The sequence below is a fragment of the Platalea leucorodia genome, assembly GCF_965183815.1.
Source record: "Platalea leucorodia genome assembly, chromosome: 13".
Classification (NCBI taxonomy): Eukaryota; Metazoa; Chordata; class Aves; order Pelecaniformes; family Threskiornithidae; genus Platalea; species Platalea leucorodia.
The window spans coordinates 15,967,746-15,989,768 of NC_138835.1; the positions used below are offsets into that span (position 1 = coordinate 15,967,746).

The 22,023-nt window shown below is 53.8% G+C and overlaps 2 protein-coding genes across 2 annotated transcripts in view; both read right to left on the minus strand.

Annotated features, from left to right (window-relative positions):
* Positions 1-1,051: 1,051 nt before the first annotated feature.
* On the minus strand, positions 1,052-13,040 carry TNFRSF6B (TNF receptor superfamily member 6b). The gene is made up of 5 exons (XM_082325815.1): positions 13,009-13,040; positions 8,572-8,749; positions 7,647-8,025; positions 5,236-5,433; positions 1,052-1,794 (listed from the first exon to the last, which is right to left on the minus strand). Exons 2-5 carry the CDS (start codon positions 8,611-8,613, stop codon positions 1,517-1,519), a joined length of 897 nt encoding a protein of 298 aa, XP_082181941.1. The 5' UTR covers positions 8,614-8,749; positions 13,009-13,040; the 3' UTR covers positions 1,052-1,516.
* Positions 13,041-17,800: 4,760 nt separating this feature from the next.
* The window catches only part of RTEL1 (regulator of telomere elongation helicase 1), a 51,139-nt gene continuing 46,916 nt past the window's right edge, over positions 17,801-22,023 (minus strand). Inside the window, exon 36 of the mRNA XM_082325789.1 lies at positions 17,801-18,000. Coding sequence (XP_082181915.1) covers positions 17,926-18,000 — 75 coding nt within the window. The 3' untranslated portion in view covers positions 17,801-17,925. The remainder of the gene's footprint in view (positions 18,001-22,023) is intronic.

Genomic DNA, 22,023 nt, shown 5'->3' on the forward strand with positions numbered 1-22,023 from the left:
GATCCCCAGTTGCAAGCCTGGGATCCCCAGTTGCACGCCTGCAGAGCCAGGCAGGTGCCAGCAGACATCCAGGGACTGCGGAGCTCTGGAGCAGCGAAAAGGCAAGCGCTGCCCCAGGATCGGCCCCGTTCATCCAGCCCGCCGTGGAGGACCCACTTGTCCCTGCGGCAGGCAGAGCCCGGGATGTGTCTGTGGGCAGCAAGGGGAGGTTAAAATCCCCTCTTGCACTCAGTTATGTCAGCCTTCCGCGCACGGGGGAAGTGTGGGGGCACTTCCACATAGCACATGCTTCAGAGTGCTTCTAACAGCTGGGGAAAATATTCCTCTTTTGAACCACAAACTATTCCTGGCAACAACTCAGCTAAAAAAGAGCTATAAAAAAGCCAAACTCATTCAAGGCAGAGGATGTAGGCTCTGTGTCATCATTGCTACAGGCTGGAAAATGCCTGAGAGGGTCACCCTTGTTGACTTCCCTAAGTGACATCTGTAAGGCTTAAAAAAAAACCCCGCCTGCAGTCAGCACAAGTGCCCCAAGGCACGGCTCTTGGCTGACTAAGCACCGCTCTGCTCGCTGCAGCGTCCGCTCGGCCCTGGGGACAGAGCGGGGGCTCGGGGGACACGGTTGGGTTGACCCAAGAGTCGCGAGCTTCACCCTGGCCGCACCGGCGGCAAATCCCAAGGCAGACGGGCTACCTCCCGCTCACGTGCAGCCTTGCCATGGCTCACGGAGGCCGGTTTCGGTGGGCTGCTGTGTCGTGTGGATGGCTGATGTTGTGTGATCATGGGGTGAAGCACGTGCAAAAAGCGGGCAAGGGTAAGCGGAGTCAGAAGATGATGGCCTGGGACTTGCAACACCACCTCTCTCCTCCAAATGAGACTAGGAAAGGACTCTGGTGACAGAGAATCGTATAATAAAATAACTTCTTTGGTTTCTTTCCTTAGAAAACATCTCTCACACATGGCATAAAAACAGGTAGTTTAGAAACAAATTTAAAGCCAGTGACTTCAGGGGCATCCTACACTCAACACGTGTCTCAGCAGTAAACTCCTTTCTCAAAACAAAGCATGACAAACAAAACGCAGGTAAATCCTCTGTGGGAAATACTGTTAAATAACTAAAAAAACCCAACAAAAGTAAACCCACAGAGTTTAAAACAAAGCCAGACAGCTGTCTAAAAAGGGGGAGATGGTTTCTTCCCCGGAAAAAATGACCTCGGCTGCATGTTTCTCTTCCGATAAAATACTGACCCTTGCTGAGTGCTGGAAAACGAGCAGCCAGCGCCCCGGGAGCGGCACCGGCCGCTGGCGCAGGGATGCTGCTGCTGACAGCGTCCCATCCCGGAGGCAGCGACGGAGCCGCACGCAGAGCCGGCCCCGGCACGCCTCAGCTCTGACCCGTCACTCGTCTCTACGCTGCATTTCAAGTTAGGTTTGGAAAGATTAATAAATTAATGAAGCTATAGAAGAAAAAAACGAAACAAAACAAAACAAGACCCGCAAAGTTCAGTTCGTGTTCTCAGTTCAGGAGGAAGCGCTGGCGGACCTTCTCCTCGATGGAGTGCAGCTTGGCAGCTCGCAGCGCGTCCAGCAGCTCCTTGGTGACCTCGTAGTTCCCTTCTTTCAGGTGGGTGAGGAAAGCCCTGAACTTCTCCTGGATGGCTGCCCTGGTCCCCGGCGACTGCTTCCGAGGCGAGTGCTCCAGGATTTGCTGCAGGCGCTTCAGCTTTCTGATGGGGATGTTCTGGTACGCCACGAAGTCTATCATGGCTTGCTCGCAGTCGTCGTCTCCTGGAGCTGGTGGGAGAAAAGCGCCTGGAGGTTAAAGGGAAGGTGACTGTGGGACACCAGGAGGGCAGGTCACAGCCCTGCCTCTCCGTGGGACATCTGCCCAGGGAGGTGGTTGATGCCCCATCCCTGGAAACATTCAAGGTCAGGTTGGACGGGGCTCTGAGCACCCTGATCTGGGTGAAGATGTATCAGGACTGGTGTGGCCAGCAGGAGCAGGGAGGTGATGGTGCCCCTGTGCTGGGCACTGGTGAGGCCGCCCCTCGAATGCTGTGCTCAGCGCTGGGCCCCGCACCCCAAGGCGGCCATGGAGGGGCTGGAGCGTGGCCAGAGCAGGGCAGCGAGGCTGGGGCAGGGGCTGGAGCACAAGGCTGGGGAGGAGCGGCTGGGGGGGCTGGGGGGGCTCAGCCTGGAGAAGAGGAGGCTGAGGGGAGCCCTCATCGCTCTCTGCAACGGCCTGAAAGGAGGCTGGAGCCGGGGGGGTCGGTCTCTGCTCCCCAGGAACAAGCGATGGGACGAGAGGGAACGGCCTCAAGCTGCGCCAGGGCAGGGTTGGGTTGGGTATTAGGGAAAACTTCTTCACCAAAGGGCTGTCAGGGCCTGGCCCAGGCTGCCCAGGGCAGGGGCTGAGTCCCCATCCCTGGAGGGATTTAAAAGCCGGGAGATGTGGTGCTTGGGGACATGGGTTAGCGGTGGCCTTGGCAGCGCTGGGTTAGCGGTGGGACTCGATGATCTTAAAGGGCTTTTCCAACCCAAACGATTCTGTGATTCTATGTCCCTGCTCATTGCAGGGGGGTTGGACTAAATGACCTTTAAAGGTCCCTTCCAACCCAAACCATTCGATGATTCTATGACACCGTCCTCACCTGGGCGCTGCTCTCCAGCCACGGCTCGGACCCGGGGTCCCAGCCCAGTGAGCCCTGCTGGGAAACCTGCCTCTCACAACCCAACTTCCAGATTCGGGAGGGTGTTTTAGCTCCCACGGCCAGGCACATCCACAAACACGAGCTGGGGAGCACCTGCCCAGCTCTGCCCACGCGCGCGGGTGCCCGGGTGGAGCGCGAGTCCCTGCCCGAGGACGCAGCAGCATCTGGCTTGCAGCGGGCTCATCCTTTGCCTAAGCCAAGGGGAAGAGGGAGGGCAGCCGGCTCGCGCCGCCGGCAGGTCTGCAGCCGAACGGGCAGGTCAGCATAAGCGTTTTGCAAGTGGAAAAAGCGAGGCTGGAAGGAAGAAGGAGGAAGAAAGCACCAAATACAGCACCATTAACTGGCCAGGGCCCGTCTCTGCCAGCTAACTGCCCTGGAAGGCTGGGCCCAGCCCTCGCTGCGGGCTGGATTTCCCAGCAGCAGCCCATCCTACAGTTAGAAAACAATGGGTAAAAGTTCCTGTAATTTTGAAAAAAGCAAATATACCTTTTCCCTGCTCATCTTGCCAGGGAGTAGGGGAAGAGGGAAACTCCAGAAAAACTGAAGTAATTGCAGTAAGTATTTATGCGTGTTATTTCTCCTGGAAGTTTCTGTTTTCCCATGCAGATTTTTACAGCTTGGGACAGGAGAAGCCCCAGGCGCAGCCCAGATGAGGGCTTTTGCACAGCCCCGCTCCCGGCTGGTTAACGCACTGCAGGAGTGCGTCCAGCATAGGAATGGAATCATAAAGAATTTTCAAGAGATCAAGGCCAACTGCTTACTCAACCACCAAGCCCAGTTTTATGCCATTATAAACTGGGAACGGTTTCCCCGGTTGTAGCTCCCTTGCCCGGGCTCTGCCTCTCCTGCAGACTCGGGGTTTATGCTGAATTGCTCCTGCAGTCGCTGCAGCAGGGAGGAAGGCAGGTGCCCACGCGCCTCCCGAGTGAAATCATGACGACACGGAGTTAAAAATACCCCTCGGCTCCCATTGCTCACCGGCCTCCTCTCGCTCTATAAATAGCTGAAAAGCCGGGCTGGCCGCGGGTGCCGTTGCCTAACGCACGTGCTGCTGACGCTGCTCTCACCTGACCGCCCCCCCTCCCCGGGACCGCGTCCCGCTGACGACAGAGCTTTCCACCTCCTCTCTCCCGTCCTGCTCCTGGCAAGGAGCTCGTGGCGTGAGTCAGGTTTTGTAAGGAGAAATGCCCCGCGTTGGCTGTGGCAGGAGAGGAGGGAAAGGCAAGGGCTCCTCTCGCGCGCTGCTGGGGGGAACGGCCTCCTTGCTGCGTCACCGCAGAGGAGAAGCTCTTATTGAAGCTCAAGCTGCTTCTTGGTGGAAGAAATTAATTTTTTACAGTGAGAAGAGTCAATCACTGGGACGGCCTCCCCAGAGTCCCCATTGCTGGAGGTTTTCAGGCCGTGGCTGGACAATCTCATCCAGGCTCCCTTTCCCACTAAAGGCTGGACCGATGAACTTTTAAAGTCCCTTCCAGCCTGGGCTGTTCTATGGCTTTATGATTGGGTTTGGTTTTTTGGACATCCAAGGGTGCAGGTTCACTGGCACCCAGATCAGTCGCACTGAGTTTGTCCCCCGTGTATCTTGGCTGGATGCTCAGGATAGAGCGGGCGGTTTGAAACGGCTGCCTGCCTCACCTCCTCTGACATCAAGCCCCTGAGATGGTTTTCAGTCCCTTTCTCATCCCCTAACTCGCTGGGGCACGTGTTGCAAAGCCCCCCCGGAGCCAGCCCATCGCTCTCCCTCGCTCCTTTGCCCTGTGCTTTTGCCAAGAAACGTTGGACCAGACGATCCCTGAGGTCCCTTCCAACCCGGTATTCTATGATCCGTGCCCGCTGGCAGCTCCTGCCCAACCTTCAGCCTCCGCCGAGGCTCAGCGCTACGTTTGCGCTGTCACGGTGACACAGTTGACACCACGTCTCTACTTTTTCACCTAACGGGTCAAAATCCACCCTACGCTCAGCACCGCCATACCTCGGACTCTGCTCCGTTCAACCTGCACGAGTCAAGGCGGCGGCCGCAATAAAGGCTTCTGGGAAAAGAGGCCGAGAGGCCGGGAGCAGCGAGTGCAGGAGGCGCGCCGGGAGCCGAGCCGCGCGGCTCAGCCCTTTACGCCTGTCTGTTTACGTGACCGCCAGCCATCGGTTATCGCTGCGAGCTACAGCCCGACAGCTGCCAAAACCATCCTCGTGTCCCAGCATCCCCAGTTATCCCAGTCCCCAGTAAGAACTGGCAGGTTTATCTCGCTGAGCAAGGAGCCTGCACGGGCTTCGGCTGAGCAGTGGCCGTTGCTTAAGCCCTGCACCCTGCCCTTGCCCAACAGGACCGAGCCTGGAGGGGAAGGCAGGCAGACAGACTGTATTTTATCCATAATTATTATTAATTACGGATCGCTCCATACTTTTACAACCTATTTCACCTCATTTTGCGTCTACATAGGAAAAAGTTGCCCGAAAGTTTGCTCTCGCCCTGGCAGCACCGTGGTCCCGGCAGCCCCCCTCCTCTGCCCGCAGAGCCGCGGCTCACCTGGTCCCTGCGTGCTGTTGCTTCTCCCCAGTCTGCAGGAGGTGCAGAGGGTGTCGTGGTACTGGTTGCCCTGCACGTTGGTCACCTTCCCCTGCTTCTCGCAGTCCTGGTGCGGCTGGCACGGCTTGGTGCTGGAGCCGGAGGAAGAGAAGAAGCCGCGGGGGCAGGCGCGGCACTGGGTGTTCTCGAAGGGGGTACCTGCGCACGGGGAGGCAAGGGGACCGTCAGCCCGGGTGCGGAGCTGGCAAGGACGCCGGGGCAGGAGCTGGGGACGATGCCGGCAGAGCAAAGAGTGCCAGACACCATTCGAGCACGAGGGTGATGCGTTGGAAACGATCACTGCCTGCAACCCCCCTGGGAAGCACCCACTTGTAGGGCAAACAGCAACGCTTTCCCCAGTCGCTTCCCAAGCCAAAAGCGTTCAACACGGGCTGACAAATTGTCACCGGCCTCCAGAGAGGAGAGGCGATCTCGGCTGCTACTGAAAAGGGCCACCTCCTGGGTAGGAGACAGCGGCTGGGACGACGGGTAAGCTGAGCGCCGAACCAGCCCTTTGATTCCCAGCGGAGGCAGGAGGCTCCCGGCCAGGTGAAAGTAAAAGTTGCTGAGAAGGTGAAAGCTCCGCTCGCTCTGCAGCGCCGCAGTTTCCCACCCCGGCACCGGGCCAGCCCGGACGGTGCCACGTGAGCGAGATTGCACCGGGCTGTCGTGCACGTTCCCTAGGACAAGAGGGAACGGCCCCGATGGCAGCAAATTTCACACCCCTTTTCAGCTCCCCTTCATATATCCAGTTAAGAACAAGGTTTCTACCTTGCTACAACCCACTTCAGGCCATCGCTTTGGCTTTACCAGAAGCCCGAGCCAGCTCAGCTGATGACCCCAACGCCTGAGCCACTATTTGCAAACGGGAAACCCACACGAAGCCCACGTCCCCAGAGGAACCGCACGTGGATCAAAGCGCCCGTCCGACCCGAAAGCCGGCGCGGTCCGCCCGCAGCCCTGCGGCCGCTGCTCCGCAGTCCCAGGGTCCGCACCGTCCCCGTCCAGACGCAAGCGCTCACAGCCCCAGGGCTCTGCCCAGCCACGCGGGATGCTCGGTCCTTGCTCCGGGGTCCAGGTCCCTGGGCTGGGGTGCCATCAGTCCCCACACAAGGAGCCATTTGTGAATAAATAATAATAACAACAACAAATTTGCTTCTCCTCAAGTGCCCCAGCTTGCTCACATGGCTCCTCACTCCTACGGCCAACCCTCCAGCCAAATTTGATGTTTAATTTCAAAGCGCTTCCCCACGCTGCCTGCAGACCTGGTTCACCTTTTGCTGCGTTACTGCGTTTTCTAACAGTCACCTCCTATAGGAAAATTAAACCCCGAGCCTCAACCATAAGCATGAGCTGAAGACGACAGCTATTTCTGCTCTGGCCTGGGAGCCTGGAGCTCTTCTGTGCCGTGCATGGAAGGACTTCAAAAGCCTCCATACTTCAAAGCGTGAAGCAAGATAATACTGGTTTTGCTGATGCTGCCCACGCTTTTATTATACCCAGCTGTGGTTTCCAGACAGAGCCTGGTCCTCCCTGATTCAGGGGAGAGCGAGAGGGGAAATCCGCTCGCAGGCAACTTGTATTTTTAGAAAGTATGCGCAGTTACGAATGGGGGCAGCTACGGGCCCATGCAAATTTGTGCTGGGGAAACAACGGAAAAATAAACCCCCTAAAATCTCTCGGGACTTACATCTTGCCAGGGGAGGGAGTCTGGGACTCGTGAACGTCCCCCAGACGTGAATCGAAACAAGGCTGATTTTTTGGTTTTGGAACCTGTCCATGTATCCATTTCATCTTTTGAATACAGCCTCTCCAAATTGCTCAATAAAAACCGCAAAACCCAGCCCCAGAGCTACACACATTCACCAGCCCTGCCCTTGCATCACTAGCAGCCCTTTGCAGTCCAAATAATTAGCGTTCCCCAGTCCCTGGCTACCTGCCTGCGCGGAGAAGGGAGCTGACGGAGGGGCAGGAGCCGCTCGGACCTTTCGCTTGCCGAGAGCCCTGGCAGGGCGAGCGGCTGCGCCGGGGCCGGCCGAGTCACGGCCCGGCTCTGCCTGCTGCGGCAAGTGAAGCGGGCGACCGGGATCCCCACCTCCCATCTGAGCGTGGTGCCGGGGCATTTCAAAGGCTTTCAAAGCAAAAGTAGGGGGGGAAAAAAACCCGCAAACAAATCACTCCTCGGAAAAGAGGCCTGGAGCAGTTTCACACGCCAGCACGGACAGCACCGCGCTGGGAAGCAAAAAGGGAGTCAAGTCAGGCTATGGGCAATCAGCGGCCGCTTGATTTTTAGCTCCAGCAGAGATTTCGGGATGCCAAACGCCTCGCAAGCGTGCCCACCGCTGCCGCGGCCGCCTGGCCAGGGTACTTACCCAGTTTCTCTACGCCGGAGCCCGGCGGACACTCGGAGTGCCTGACGCAGAACTCCATCTCCGAGTAGTAGCCCTCCTGGCACTGACAGACGCGGTTGTGGGTGGAATTGCACTGCTGCACCTCCACCTGCTTCTCCTCGCAGATGACGTTACAGTAGCGGCACTTCTCCAGGTAGTTCCAGTACTGCGTGTAGTGCAAATCCGGGCAGGGTTTGCACACTGTCTGTCTGTCCCTGGTGCAGTGCTGTGCCACGAAGGTCCCCGGCGGGCACTGCTGGCAGGTGAGCTTCTCGTTCGTGGCAGCATCTTTCCATTGGTAAGTGGGCTGGGCGCCGGAGCCGAGCTCGGCCAGGAAAAGGAGGAGAGGGGCAAACATCCACTACAGCAAAGAGAGCACCGAGAGCCCTTAGCTCATCCTCTGGCAGAGGCAGCAAACGCGGCCGCTGCGTTACAGGATTCGTTACCGTTGTGGACGCAAGAAATTATTCGCCCACCTCCTGCTCTCCCCAGCGGCAAAGCCACGGTGGCAGCGGGGACCAGGCGCTGCCCGCCCCGTGCCTCCCCGTCGCCCTCCGCTTGCCATCCCAGGGGACAAAGCATCCTTCCCAAACGATGCTTCCCAAGCCCATTTTGTGGTGCCTTCACGACCCCCTTCCCTCCTTCACCACTAAAAGCAGCTCCGGCGCATCCTCCCCCTCTTTTCACCCCTGCCAGTCCCCCGCTATTTGGGGTGAGACCTTCGCAGTTCAAGAAACAGAAGGGAACGCTTCCAAACGAGCAAATAAAAGAGCGCTCCATAGCAATGCTAAACTTTTATGGAAAGCCAGATATGCAGTATAGGACCGGAGAATCCCAGCGTTTTGTTCATCCTCCCTCTCCTTTTCAAAGCACGCGTGCCCGACCGTAAGAGCAGAGGGTAGGTTACCTTGGATGGATGCCTTAAGCTCGGCACGTGGCAGGGGAGCATAGCACCGCCGGCTGCCGAGCGCCGTGACCAGAAACCTGGGGGGACAAAGCGGGTTCCTCGGAGGCTGGCGCCGGCCGGGGACAGCGGCTGGGTTGGAGCTCCTCTCCGCAGCAGCAGCGCCGATCCAGCCCTCCAGCTTTAAAGCAGAAAGAGAGAAGGGCAAGGATTGTTAGGAAAGGCTGAGTTTTCTCCTCTGCTTTTCCAGCAGCCCTTCCTACGCCGGCTCTCCCCAGCCCAGGGGCAGAAGCGGAGCCGTGGGGCGGTGGGGAACCGTCCCACCGGTGGAAGACCGCGACGGCGGCGCTCCCGACGCCCCCATCGCCCCGGCCGGCAGCGCCCGCGGGGGGAAACACCCGCGGGCCCCTCGCAGCGGCGAGGAGGGCAGCGAAGGGGGCGAGGAGGGCAGCGAAGGGGGCGAGGAGGGCAGCGAAGGGGGCGAGGCGGCCGGCGGCAGCCGGGGCCGCCATCCATCCCCATCCCACCCCGCGGCCCTCCCTCCCCGCCCCGTCCCGTCCCGTCCCGTCCCCCGGGAGCGGCTCCTCCCCGGGAGCGGCTCCGCTCCCCGCCCCGCATCCCCGGGCCTCACCGCGCCGCGCCGCGCCGCTCCCCTCGCCGGGCAGCACCTTTATAGCCCCGGCCCCTGGGAAAGACCCCTCTTGCGCAAGCGGCCGGCGGCCCCGCGGCCCGCCCGGCCCCCTCACCCCCGCCCGGGCCCCGCCGCGGCGGGCAGCGGCCCCGCTCCCGGCCCCGGAGCCCCGCCGCCGCTCGGCTCCCGCTTCTGCTCTTGCCCGCCAGAACCGGAGCTCCCAGGGCCACGGGCGCCTTGACCTGCGAGGAGGCGGGAGGGCTTGCGCGGCCGCGAGTTTTACAGGGGGATGGAGATTTTTTGTTTGTTTGTTTGTTTGGGTTTTGGTTTTTTTTTTTTTTTTTTTTTGGCTGGAGAAAGGCAGGGAAAGTCCCCCGCGAACGCTCTGTTCCCTGGCTGTAAATGCTAAACGACTTCCCAGTAACGGCGGCCGTCTCTCGCTGTCGGGGACACAGCTCGCCCCCAAAGCCAGCCCCGATGTGCCGTCACCCGCCGGGGCCCTAAGCAGGGAAAGCGGGGCTCTTCCAGCTGCGGACAGGAGCAAGGCCCCCGCTCTGCCCGGGGGCCGCGGTGCGAGACCCCGCTACAGCAGCCCGGAGCCGTAGCGGTTTGGCAACGCGCTCTCGAAGCCGGCTCAGAGCTCCGACTTTCTCCTTTCAGGAGCGCGGAGGATGACGCTGTGACTCCAGCTGTTACCTCTCGTGGGATAACAACACCCAGCGGCTGGGGAGGTCGGCATTTAAATACCTTGCGGGTGACACTTTGCCGTAAGTCTTGGACCCCCAGGATTTTGGTGGAAAGGGGCTGAGCCTGACAGGTAGGGCACTCGGCAGAGCCGGGCGGGAGGGCATTCACCGCTCGGCGCTGCCCCTGCTTGGACCCATCAGACCCGTGTACTTTGTCCTTCCACCCCGTCGCACCAGATTCCCTCTGAAGGCGAGAAAAGCCCAGGGCAAAGCGCTTTCCGTGCTGGGAAGGCACACGCGGGAGAGCTCAGCCTCCCGCCGCTCCGGCTGCATCTGCTCTGGTGCCCCCGTGCCCCTCGCACAGGGGGGAGGAGAAAAAGCACAGAATTTACCGAGGTTTCGGTGCCAGAGCTCCTTGCCGAGCCCATGAGGAGCACAGCGTGCTCTGTACCTGAAAACCTGCCTTTCCGTTTCCTCCCAGACACCGTCTCTCCCACCAGGAACGGTGCCACAAGGCAAAGAAGGGGAAGGCTGCAACCGATCCCAAACAGCTAGCGGAGAAAAGAAGTTTAGCTTTTTTCTTGTTTTTAAACTTTCCAATCAATGGAAGAGAAGAAAACACACCTACATACGAGTCCCATCCTAACGCACTGGGGAATCTGATGGGTTTTGTCTTACGCCCCTGTTCACGTCAGGGTTTGCCATCTGCACCTGCGAAAAGGGCAGATGTGCCGCGACCTGCCCGCCGGGCCGCTGCCGCTCACCCAGCCCCACCGGTTCCTGGGCCACAGACTCCTCCTGGCCTCTCCTAGCGGCACGGCCCGCGGCTCCCGGGCCACCCGGCCACCCCTGGCCGCAGGCAGGGCGCTGCCGGCCCCGGCTGGGCGTGCTGAACAGCGGGCTCGCGACCAGGAAAAAACCAGTTGGTAGGTTTCATACCAGTAGAGCACCACCACCCCGTCCCATCGCTCGAGGTAAAATAGCGATAACAACCACCAGCCGGCAAAGCCTTGCTTGCTCAGAACAAAAGCATGTAAGAGACCAGTCTGAAAACAGTAGCCAGCCCATAAACACGCTTGCCTAATATGCACAACTCCTCGAGCATCGCCATGTGGGGCCACTGAAGGGTCTGAAACACCCTCCCACCAGCCATTTTCTGTGGAACTGCTGTTTACAGCCTCGCGGCTCTCAGACCAGGCTCTGCTGCCTGCTCTGGAGACCTCTGATGAGGAGAATACAGACTGTTTTCGTAAGCCGGCCCAACAGCCTTTAAACAGGCTTCTCCGGCGCCTGCACGGTTTGTGTTTTCCTCCAGCATCTCCCGTTCCCATATATGTCCTCTGCCCCCGCAGGAAGCGCGGGCCGCTGAGCGGTTCTCAGGATCAAACACCAAACACACAATCGCGGAAAAAACCCGTTTGGAAAACGTTGTGCCCTGCTTTGTGTTGGGAGGCCCAACGCCGCGGCGAGGGGCGTCCCTTACGGTTTTTAGAGTTGTTACACCTAGGAGCGAGCTGTCTGAACTGCAGTCCTATACAGCAGGGCCTTTCTCCTTTGCAAGAGCTGGGCTCCTCACGCCCTCATCTCTCAAATACTCCTTTCACAGCTCTTCCCTCCACGTGTAGGCACACCTATTATGTTAATACTATCCCGTGCACACAGCCCAGGCACGAACGCCTTGTTTACACCCAGGCACTACCTAGAAGGCGTCCCGAAGAGTAACGTGCGCCGTACCCAGGGCAGGCGCGGGCGCTCGGGGCCGGGGAAGGGGGAACGGAGAGCGCGGCCCTAAGAGCCTCCCCCCGTCCTCCAGCAACCCCCAAGGAGGAGGCAGCACCATCTCACTCTCGGGGAGACCCTCCGAACCCTACGCGTGCGTAGTCAAAACCGGATCGCGCGCTCACAGAGCAAAGGCAAAGTCTCTGGAAAAGCAAAGGAGCCACGGTGAGGAGGTGAGAGGACGCGGAGGTTTTTCTCCTCAGGAGCCAGCAGCCAAATCATTTTGCACATCGTTACACGGAATTAACGTTTCAGCATTTGCCTTCAGCAGCACCAGAAGGAGCCTCTCGCCTCCAGCTGTCAGTCACCGGATCTGGTGAATCTCTGGGGCTTTATTCTTAACGCTGTTAAAGATCAAACCTACGAGAGCTAAACACACGATCCACGCACAATGACAGTCAGACCCAGTTTTCTGCTACCCAGAAGGAGAAGTCAACCCTGACGGTCAGAAGGAACCCAAAGCTCTTTCCAGTAACACCAGTTTCTACCCATCATGGTTAAAGAAAAAAACTCTGGCTGGAACCAAGGGGCTCGATGCTTTGGTCCGAGACCGCTGCCGAGTCCGTGGGGGGCACGGCCTGAGCTGCGTTCAGTTGTGCTCTACCCAGGCGATGGGCCCGTTTTCACAGGCCACTCTCAAATGGATTTTAATTCTACTGCTGGTTTGTCTCAGCCACGCGTAGCTCCCCAGAGTAATCCTGATGATTTGTAACACCTTTTGACATAATCCCTGAGCCAAGGACTGCTGGGGATTTGCTTCGTCAGTATGCGTCATCTCGGTAATTGAGCCTATCAATTCGCCTCCCACCACTGCCCCGGGACTTCCTCTGGACTGAGGCACGTCCTCCTGCGGGTTTGCTCTTGGGTGAAACCCGCCGCTCCTCTGAACCAAGCGCGAAGCCCCGCGCTGCAGCTTGCCCGGCTGGAGAGTTCGAGCAAGACCTCTTCTGGGGGCGGCTCGCCCGACCCGAGGCCGGGCTGGCATCTCGGAGCAGCCTCAGCCCAACAGCAGCGCGGTTCCTTTTCTGGTAGGCAGAAAGCTGATCTCAGTTTTCCTACTATGGATTTCACATGGTTCTTTAGCCTGTTATCAGCCCTCTTGCTGACACATCTAGACTTTTCCAAGAAGCTGCAACTGAAATCGGGTCATCTAGCCTTTTGCAAACTTGTGAGTCGGTTGCAGTGATGAACAGTCATACTGCAATGTTTGTAAAGAGGTCAAAAGTAATCGGAATGGCTTCATTTCTTCCGTCCCCCTCAGTATCCTGCTTCGATTGAGAGAAAACCACCAAACCACATCAACGCCCCGTTCCCGTGCCGCCTGCGAAGAACGTCGGCTTGTACCTGTTATCGGCTGGAGGAGCCCACGAGATGCACGGGGCGAGCGTGGGCGGCACCGCACGGCAGTCCCTGCGTCCTGCTCACGGTAACCGCCGGGGCCGCCGCGACGCGCCGGGGAAGTACGCGGCTCCTCACCGTACCGCAACGTAGCATCGTCGGGTCAGTTTGCGCTGAATTCAACAAAAATTTGTCAGATTAATGTTTAGAGAGTGAAATACCCCATCAACGGGAGAGGAAGGGCTTCCCCAGGCAACCGCTACCTTTCAGGGAGACGGGAGTCTGGTCGAACAACCACCTGCAATTAATCTTTCTCTATTCTTTTACTTGCCCAATGAACCTCCCAGGAGGGGTTTACGGGGTCGCTGCCCGATCACTGGAAAGCAATAACTCGACTCGCTACTGACTTTGAGCTGCGGACGTAGCTCAGAAAAGGAGCTCAGCATCATGTTCTCATGGCTGTGATTTCACTTCCCCCCCCAGAGCATCATTTCGCACTTCTGAGCTCCAGGGTGTCCAGCAGCGCTGCTTTTCGAAACTACGCTTGCAAAATCAGGTTTCTCACTAATATTCAGAGAAAAATCTGAAAAGCAAAGAAATTCCTCGCTCTCTGGTAGTAGTCACTTCTCCAAGCAAAAACACAGTTAATCCCTTTCCTAATAAAACAGTTGCTTTGTTATTTTTGGTCTCTTTCCCAAGTCCTTTCAGCCTTACTTGGGAAAAAACAGCGGGGAAAAGTATTTTCAATGACACACCACTAAAATTGGAGACAATATTCCAGGTATAGTCATAGCACTGCAAGGCAGGGGCAATAAAGAGATTACTATCTACTTCCTCCATGATCTGTAACTCATGTGTCATTTGCTTCCCAAAATCAGCAAGGAGCGTCCATGATAGGTTTCCTTCTCCCTGAGCACCCAGGAGTTTGGATCGGTTCCTCTCACCGCTTTGAGCAACATGGTTGGGTTTTGGTTTTTTTTTTTCTGAAACAATTCTCGTTTTCACTTTCTGGTTTGCATAAATAACGTGCTATCCCTGGCCCTCCTTCTTGTAAATTCAACCGGTTTCAAGAGAAGCGATGGGTATCTGCGGCACGTCCTGACAGCTGGTTCCTGGAGACCCCCTTCTTCCAGGTTTCGCTGGGAGCAGCTTTGCTGCTGGGGCAGGGGCGGGAGGAAGCGGCACTCTGAAGGCTTAGGAGGACCACGCGGACGTCACGAGGGCTTTGGCGTCACGCAGGCCTCGGAACTTTTCTTCGGAAGGCGGAGCGTGGAAACGCACGCGCGTCCTTTGCGAGAAGCGGTTCTCGAGCGACCTGCCGCAGCGGCCGGGGGGTCAGCGCCCTGCTCGGTTCCTGGGCAGAGGCGGGAGCGCGGGGAATGGGAAGGGCCTGAGGTCTGATCGCAGGGCAGGTAACGTGGCTGCGGGGCATCTGCCATAAAGCAGGGAAGGATGCCCCAGCCCCGCGTAACCCCTCTCCGAACAGGTAAGGGGGGTGCCGCTCAGTGACGCCAAGCGATCTGCGAGGGCAGAGACCTTGGGACCCACCCTCAAGCTCAGAATTGCATTCTCCCACAAAAGGAGCTCCTTCGGCTTTACAGCAAAGCCTGGCGAAGGACAATACCACGGAAAAGCCTGTTTGCTCATCACCGGTCAGGGTTGCAGCAGCTTTTTTTTTTTTTAATTGATGGGCATAATTTTTCAGCAAACCTCTCCAAGACAGGTCAGGAATGACAGCATCGTTAAATTCTGTTCGTGATTAAAACGGAAACTAAGCGATGAGCAGATAAGTCGCAGACAAGGACAACCTCCCGCCGCCTGGAAGCTCTCCCATCACCAGGACACATTAGCATCCATCTGTCCTGCCTGGGAGATGCCGACAGCGGGAAACCAGGCTTCCAGACCCCCGGCACCAGAAAGCGGCAACAAAACCAGACCGATTCCAGATGGATTCCGTCTGCAAAGAGCAGATTCACTGACGGGGACATGGAAGCGTTTCAGAGCTTGTCGGGGTGGGTCCAGCTGGTGAAGGCACCCAACGGTGAACCTCTTCAGCGAGATGGTCTCACTGCTGAAGAGCAAAAGAAGGAATGCGTGAATCTCTTGAAAGCACCGGGATATTTTTAACATAGTTCCTCTGCCCCGTCTCACTAACAACAGAGCATTCCCAACTGGGAACAGTCTCCAGAACTAAAACAACGCCAGTGGCAAGGGAAAAGCACAGCTGGAAGGCTATGCTAGCTGGGGGGGAAGAGTGCAGTAATGTTTGTCCCAGCAAATCACACATACCTTTTAAGTATTTCATTTAGTCTTGCTGGATCTTACGGTGTTTTTGCAGTCTATAGCAGATCATTTCCATCAGGCAAACCTAAATTAAGCCATCGTTTCACTGCTCTCTGAAGACGTTGGAAGCTCATGGCCCGTGCTGTGGTTTCCCTCCAGTGGCACAAGCAGTACGCTGCAGGTCTCCCCGGGGAAAGGTCTCCGCGGAGCGGAGACGGCACTGAACGGTCTCACCGCTAAATAACGTTTTACTGTTCGCTGCTCCCAGCCTTGGCTCAGCTCAGACTTCCCCCGCCACCGCTTGCCAGGCCCAAGAGCGCACCGAGAATTCAAAACCAGCGTCCGAAAGAAGGCGCAGGGACCTGCTCGGAAGCAGCAGCGAGCCTTGTCCCACCGGGAGAACTCAGATTGCCCCAAAGCTGCCGCCCGCAAAACATCGGCGTCGGCCTGATCTGCTTTCCCCTGAGAGAATCATCCATTTTTTTTTCTTTTTTAAACTTCCATAATGCAATAGTTACTGCTATGCTTGTTAAAAAGGCGAAAGAGAACAAGCGGCGATAACGAACACTCAGGGCGCAACTTGTGAAGGTGCAACCTCAACAGAAAACCCTTGACCAACACATACAATCGAGTACGTTTCAGGTACGGAGTTGCTTTGGTTTTGGGGAACAAAGCTGTCTTCCATGTTTCCGGCACGATTCAGTCCAGCAAAACGTAGCTTTTCCATCATTAAACGCAACGCAGTCACCGCGCTACAAAACCCAGAGTCCTTTCGAAGGACAAGTTTAACGCTACTGCCTTGTTGACACCATCGCTCCAGATCTTTTTCTGTTCGTTTTTACAACACATATATACAGACAAACATTGTTCTGCAATTTTTCCCACTTACGTTTCAAATATCGAGGGCTTTCTCTGCATTATTCATTCTTGGTTTTAGAATCTAAACCACTATCAGTAGCGCACTGAATAGATACGTGGATAGATGGAAGGTAAAATTCATTCACAGATTTAAATGTCAGAATATACGCTAGCCCAAAATTACCTTCATTCCTGTGTAAATCTTCGTTATTTCTAATTATTAGTTAATGAATTACGGAAAGTTCCTGTTTCACGGCTGTTTAAGAACACTACTTTTCTCGTTCTTCGGACAGTCTGACCGCAGTGAACCCCGACTCGAATACACGGACATTATTCGACATTTTAATGCCCGAGAGGCACAGTACCACAGACGCTGCTAGGTTGTTTCTATAGAAAGTGGATTCCAATCTGAAAAAAGAAATTTCTCAATGAGCACCAACATCCCAGCAACCACGAGATTTGATGTGACACCAGTTTTGAATTCTACAACCGGGGGAAATAAGCACCTTGGACATTTTTTTTTTTTTTAAATGCAGCTTGCCTTTCAATTCTGAGTTATCAATTATTAACATAAAACTTTCCAAAATTCCATTGGTATGAAATCCACCCACAGGCTGAGGAAAAAAACACCCCTAAAATTATTAAAGAATATATTCTCCCAGAAAACGTATGCTATATGAAGTGTCTCTGTCATCACAGGAACCCCAAAACTAATTAGCAAGTGAGAATACAATCCTTTGCTCATTATTGTCACCCCAAATATTCAAGTGTCAAAAATCCCCCAGTATAAACCTCTCCACTTACTCCTGCCGGGGCCATTGGGACTCAATAGCCAATGTTTTTATATCTGGCAATTTTTTTTTTTAAACAATCAAACAAAACTCAACTAAGACAAAAATGGTTTTATTTAGAGTTTAATTTACAGCAGCTACGGAAGAGTTTAAATTGATACAATTTTTCAGGTTAACCACTTATATCCACTACTCACAGAGAGTGGAAGTACTAAGGAATTTTTTTTAACCCACCTGACTTGATTTATTTTGAAGTTTTAAATCAATTAGGTCCTTTTTCTTCTGGGAAAGTAAACACCAGATAACCCAGGCAGAATGGAAACACCAGTACTGAGCAGAAAATAAAGCCTCCTTAGAAGCACGTTTCCAAAAATCCCGGTGTGATGGAAGGAATCAGGCTTCGGGGTGCACAGCAGATGCAAGGGAGTGTTTCTGTTAGTTATCCAACCACTGGAATTTGTTTTTAAAAAAATCATCCTTTCAGTATCTTCTGCTATTAGAGACAACAGCTGCTGCCAAACACCAAACAGTGCATGTGAATCACTTCTTCCAGGAACCCCAGGGCGGTAAGGAGGGGTGGTCTGGCCGCCTTATTTATGCAGCTCCGTTCTGCTGTGGTACTGTTGCTCAGGGTTTTCCAGGATCTGGTATTACCTGAAGGGCCCATGAACGACAGCCGCCTCCGGGATATACAATTTCAGCCCAAGAGTGACCACAGTAGAATTTACAGGCTAATACAAATAAGGAATTAACCTTCTTAGTTCCAACAGTGGACAATATTCTGCTTTGTCTCCTGCCAGCGGTGAAGGAGAGAGACCTTTCAGACTTGAGCACCTTTGTAGGATGAAACGACACGTGCTGGTGCACAGCATGTAACCCAGGATCAAAGATATTTAAATGAACCTTCATCCTCCTCCTGGTCAGGTTGAGAGCCAGAGCGCAGCGGTTTCCTTCTGCCAATACGAAGCACTCGCCCTTTCTGGCGGTGAGATCACGACCAGAAGAAAACTTGGATTAATCGCTGCTTCTTCACATCACTGTGGCACTCGGGGCACTTCTTCCTCATCTATATAAATAAATGAACAAAATACATAGATAATACATTAAATTTCTCTCTCAAGTTTGTTATTGTCCAATATGAACTATAAGCCACGCTAGCCATTTGACAGTCCCCAAGATATTGCACCTATTATTTTTAAATGCAGCGTTACCGTGCAGTCAGTCATTTAACTGCTAGTAATAAAAGGAGGAGAAAGAAAGCCTCCCAGCGAAGTACCAACAAACTTTACAGCAGTTGTCTCAGATCAATTACAGCTATGACATATCTGGAAGCCTAAAATACAGGAATGAGGAAACGCAGAGCCTGTAAGAGCTGTTGTGAAGTGTAGATGTACTTGTTACCAGTAAAATCCCGTAAGATGGCTGCTGAGTTCCCCGAACTCCTGCTTCCTCTTGCACAGACGAGAAGGAAGCGATCCCCTGGGCACACCAGGACCTCGGTGACACACGTGGTCATGACCAAGAGTTTTGCAGAGGAACCAAGTACAGGTATTTCTTCATACCACCACACACCTTCCTCGGTTAACAGCAGCAGACTGGGTACGAGGCAACCCTTTCGCCACCCCGGTTTCAGTTTGCTTCTTCACTAATCCTAAATTTTAAAGTCTGCTCTTTAGCCATTTGACCTGCAGATAAACCCCAACTGTTCTTTTTATATCTTGCAAATTACTAGTAAAACTAGAAGGCTCTGCTTATTTCCAAAGCGAGATAGTAAAAGAGTTCTTTAAAAATTAATCTTTGTGAGGAAATTGCCAGCTCAGTAGGCTAAAACGATGGTTACCTACATCAGTGGCACTGTGCCGGCTTCCCTGCGGTACGGAAGTCAATCACGGTAACAAGAGATGCAGGCTACAAAGTACGTTTGGGCACTAGAATTTTGATTCTAGAAACGTTAATTGAAATACCGCCAATGGAGGGGGAGAGGAAAACTCACTTCACCTCCCAGTAGACAGCGATTTGTCAAAGAGCTCTGAAAATTTTAAGTTTAATATGTAATTGTGAAAGCTTATATGATTTGCCCATATTACAGGTAGTCCAAATGAGAATAACTCGGTCTCTCTGGAATACCTGTAACACCAGCATGAATAAAGGATGCATTTAAACATTGAGAAGCAGCAAAAGACCTCTGCACAGAAAACTGAACCCAAAAGCAGCGTATACGAACACAGTCTCTGCGAGGCTTCCCCTAACGCACCGAAACCCACCCAACGTGCACCGGCACTAATCCCTCCAGCACCCCCGCAGCTGCAGGGAGCTCTGTCTGCTCCTCCAAAAGCTTCCAAAACGCTCTAAAATTATTCACCACCTCTCCCCACCACGAAGCTATTTCAGTAAAATAACAAATTGGAAAGGACATCACAATTTGCAAAAAAACCAAGTCATTGTGTTTTGAATGACAGGCTGTTAGTCACTTCCTCATAGGACCAATAAGCACCAAAGTGCTTTTGAGCTGAAGAAACATAGTGAGTAACTTGTTAGTAAATCAAAAAGAAGTTTTCAAATCCAGCCCAGTCAGCGGTGACAAAGCCCGATGCCATCTGATGAGAATTCAGGGCTCAGACATAACAAGGGTGGTTGCTCATTTCCTGCGGGAAAAGGCACCTCTAGCACAACCACAGCCCTTGCCATGAACGGAGCCAACTGTCTGTGCCACAAACCAAGGCCGGGGCAGGAATGCGGAGGGAAGTGGTAGGAGACGGTTCCTCTGGGACTGGTTTCAGAGAAACATGGAATAATCTTCTTCCTGTCTGCAAGCCTCTGCTCTCACCCAGGCTGTTCTTCCTTCTCGCCTGCATGACTAGCAGAGAACAGCTTTGCCTCACGGAAGGCTTTGGGATGGAAGGGACCTCTCAAGGCCACCCAGTCCATCCCCCTGCAACTGGCAGGGACATCTTCAACCAGATCAGGTGGCTCAGAGCCCCGTCCAGCCTGGCCTTCAATGTTTCCAGGGATGGGGCATCTCCCACCTCTCTGGGCAACCCCTTCCAGTGTTTCCCTACCCTCATTGTAAAAAATTTCTTCCTTATATCTATACATCTCCTCATCACTGGGAGAAGTGTCTCTCTCCATCAGGCCTCAAATAATAGCCCAAAGTACAACATATTTGACTTTCATTAACCAAACGACAGTTGAATTGTATCATAAGCAAACTAACATTACGGTATGCTGAGACCCATTCATCACTAGAAAGGTATGCTGTAAGTGAGGTAAGCAAAGGCGACGGACCGCGGAGTTTCATGTTCTCCGTAACAAAGACCATAGAACGTCAGTCATGCTGAGCCTCGAAGGGTGCTTGAACAGCAGAGCCAAAGGTTTCAGCTGGTGAGAAGATGCTTCTCGCATCCCCCACACCCAATAGTTTGTTGTTCAGAGCAAGAAAAAAAAATATTCATAGAAATAAGGACTTTGACGTATGTTGTCTATGGAGGAGGCAAATGGATCACACTGTTGGTGTATGTAGAGCGACTCCAAAGGCGCGCTTACGAAGGACAGGATATCCATGATGTGTTTTCTTGAGAACTGGAAGAATATTTTGTTTGTCCTTTTTAAACAAGCAGGGCGTTAAACTGAACTAGCAAGAAGCAGGTTGAAAATGACAACAAAAAACCGAGATGGTTCCTCACGTAACGTTTGGCTAAGCTGTGGAAGTGCTTGCCGTAGGACACGGACGAGAAGTTCGTTTGTGTTCCAAGGGAACTGGACGATGTGATGGAAAGGCATCAGAGGTTTCTTAATATACAGAAGCAACCTTTGGCTGAGGGAGTTCTTGTGCTGCAAATAGCTTTGGGGCTGAGAGAGTACCTGCGAGAAGCAGCCCTCATGCCTGCCGTGTTCTTTTATCCTTCCCTAGCCATCCTTTTTTGGCCCCTGCCAGAGACAGAATGCTGGGCTGGATGGACATTTACCCGGACTCAGTATGTCTGCTATTATGTTCTGATTATTTGCTTCAAACTATATCTGTCTTTCCTGATCTTTACAAATTATAAGACTATATCCACCTCATAGGGCTGTGGTATGCTACCACAAAGCAAATCTCTGATTCACCTTGCAAATTAAGATACAGGTATTTTCTTTCCCTTTCCATGACGTGATAAAATGTGGGATGAAGTTTCACTCTAACTAGCAAGATTACTCAAATAAGCGACAGATATGGAAGTCATTAATAACAAATGACCCATGGGGAATGACTCATTTCCTCAATCATGCCTTTGTATTGGATATCTGAATGGAACAGAAAGAACACTTCCAGTTGGAGGGGACGTACAATGACCATCTCGTCCAACTGCCTGACCACTTCAGGGCTGAACAAAAGTTAAAGCATATTAAGGGCATTGGGGCATCGACCACCTCTCTAGGAAGCCTGTTCCAGTGTTTGACCACCCTCTCGGCGAAGAAACGTTTCCTAACACCTAGTCTGAACCTCCCCTGACACAGCTTTGAACCGTTCCCATGTGTTCTGCCACCGGATCCCAGGGAGAAGAGCTCAGCACCTCCCTCTCCACGTCCCCTCCTGCGGAAGCCGTGGAGAGGCACGAGGTCGCCCCTCAGCCTCCTTCCTCCAAACCAGACAAACCCCAACTCCTCACGGGACATTCCTTCCAGCCCTTCCACCAGCTTTCTTGGCCTCTTCTGGATGCATTCAAGTACCTGAATCTGAAATACAGTCTAATCGAGTAGACAAGACTATTTTAGTCTCCAGTGTAATCAGAAAAAGGAGTGATTAAAAAAAAAAATTGAGGCTGAGCAAATTCTGTGATTTATCTATGAGCTATGAAAATGCATATTAACTTGGGGATTAAGGAGAAAACCACACCTCAGAATTTCTGAGTTCAAGACAAAACCCACAGAACAGGGCAGTACAATTGCTCACTATACAACACTTCTAATATTGTGAATTCTTAAGCTGATGAAACAACAATTACAAGTTACATCTTACTGGCAAAAGGAGAGAGTTTTTCCCCAGACATTTGTAAGATAAAAATTTGTGGTTTGAGAAAACATAATCTCCTTGTGGGATAATAAATGTTTG

Excerpts from the sequence above, each read along its gene's own strand:
- TNFRSF6B (XM_082325815.1), bottom strand. The coding sequence starts at position 8,613 with ATGCTCCCCTGCCACGTGCCGAGCTTAAGGCATCCATCCAAG. Across the intron at positions 8,026-8,571 it reads GCTTAAGGCATCCATCCAAG|TGGATGTTTGCCCCTCTCCT; the intron begins GTAACCTACCCT and ends TCTTTGCTGTAG. Across the intron at positions 1,795-5,235 it reads CAACAGCACGCAGGGACCAG|CTCCAGGAGACGACGACTGC; the intron begins GTGAGCCGCGGC and ends TTCTCCCACCAG.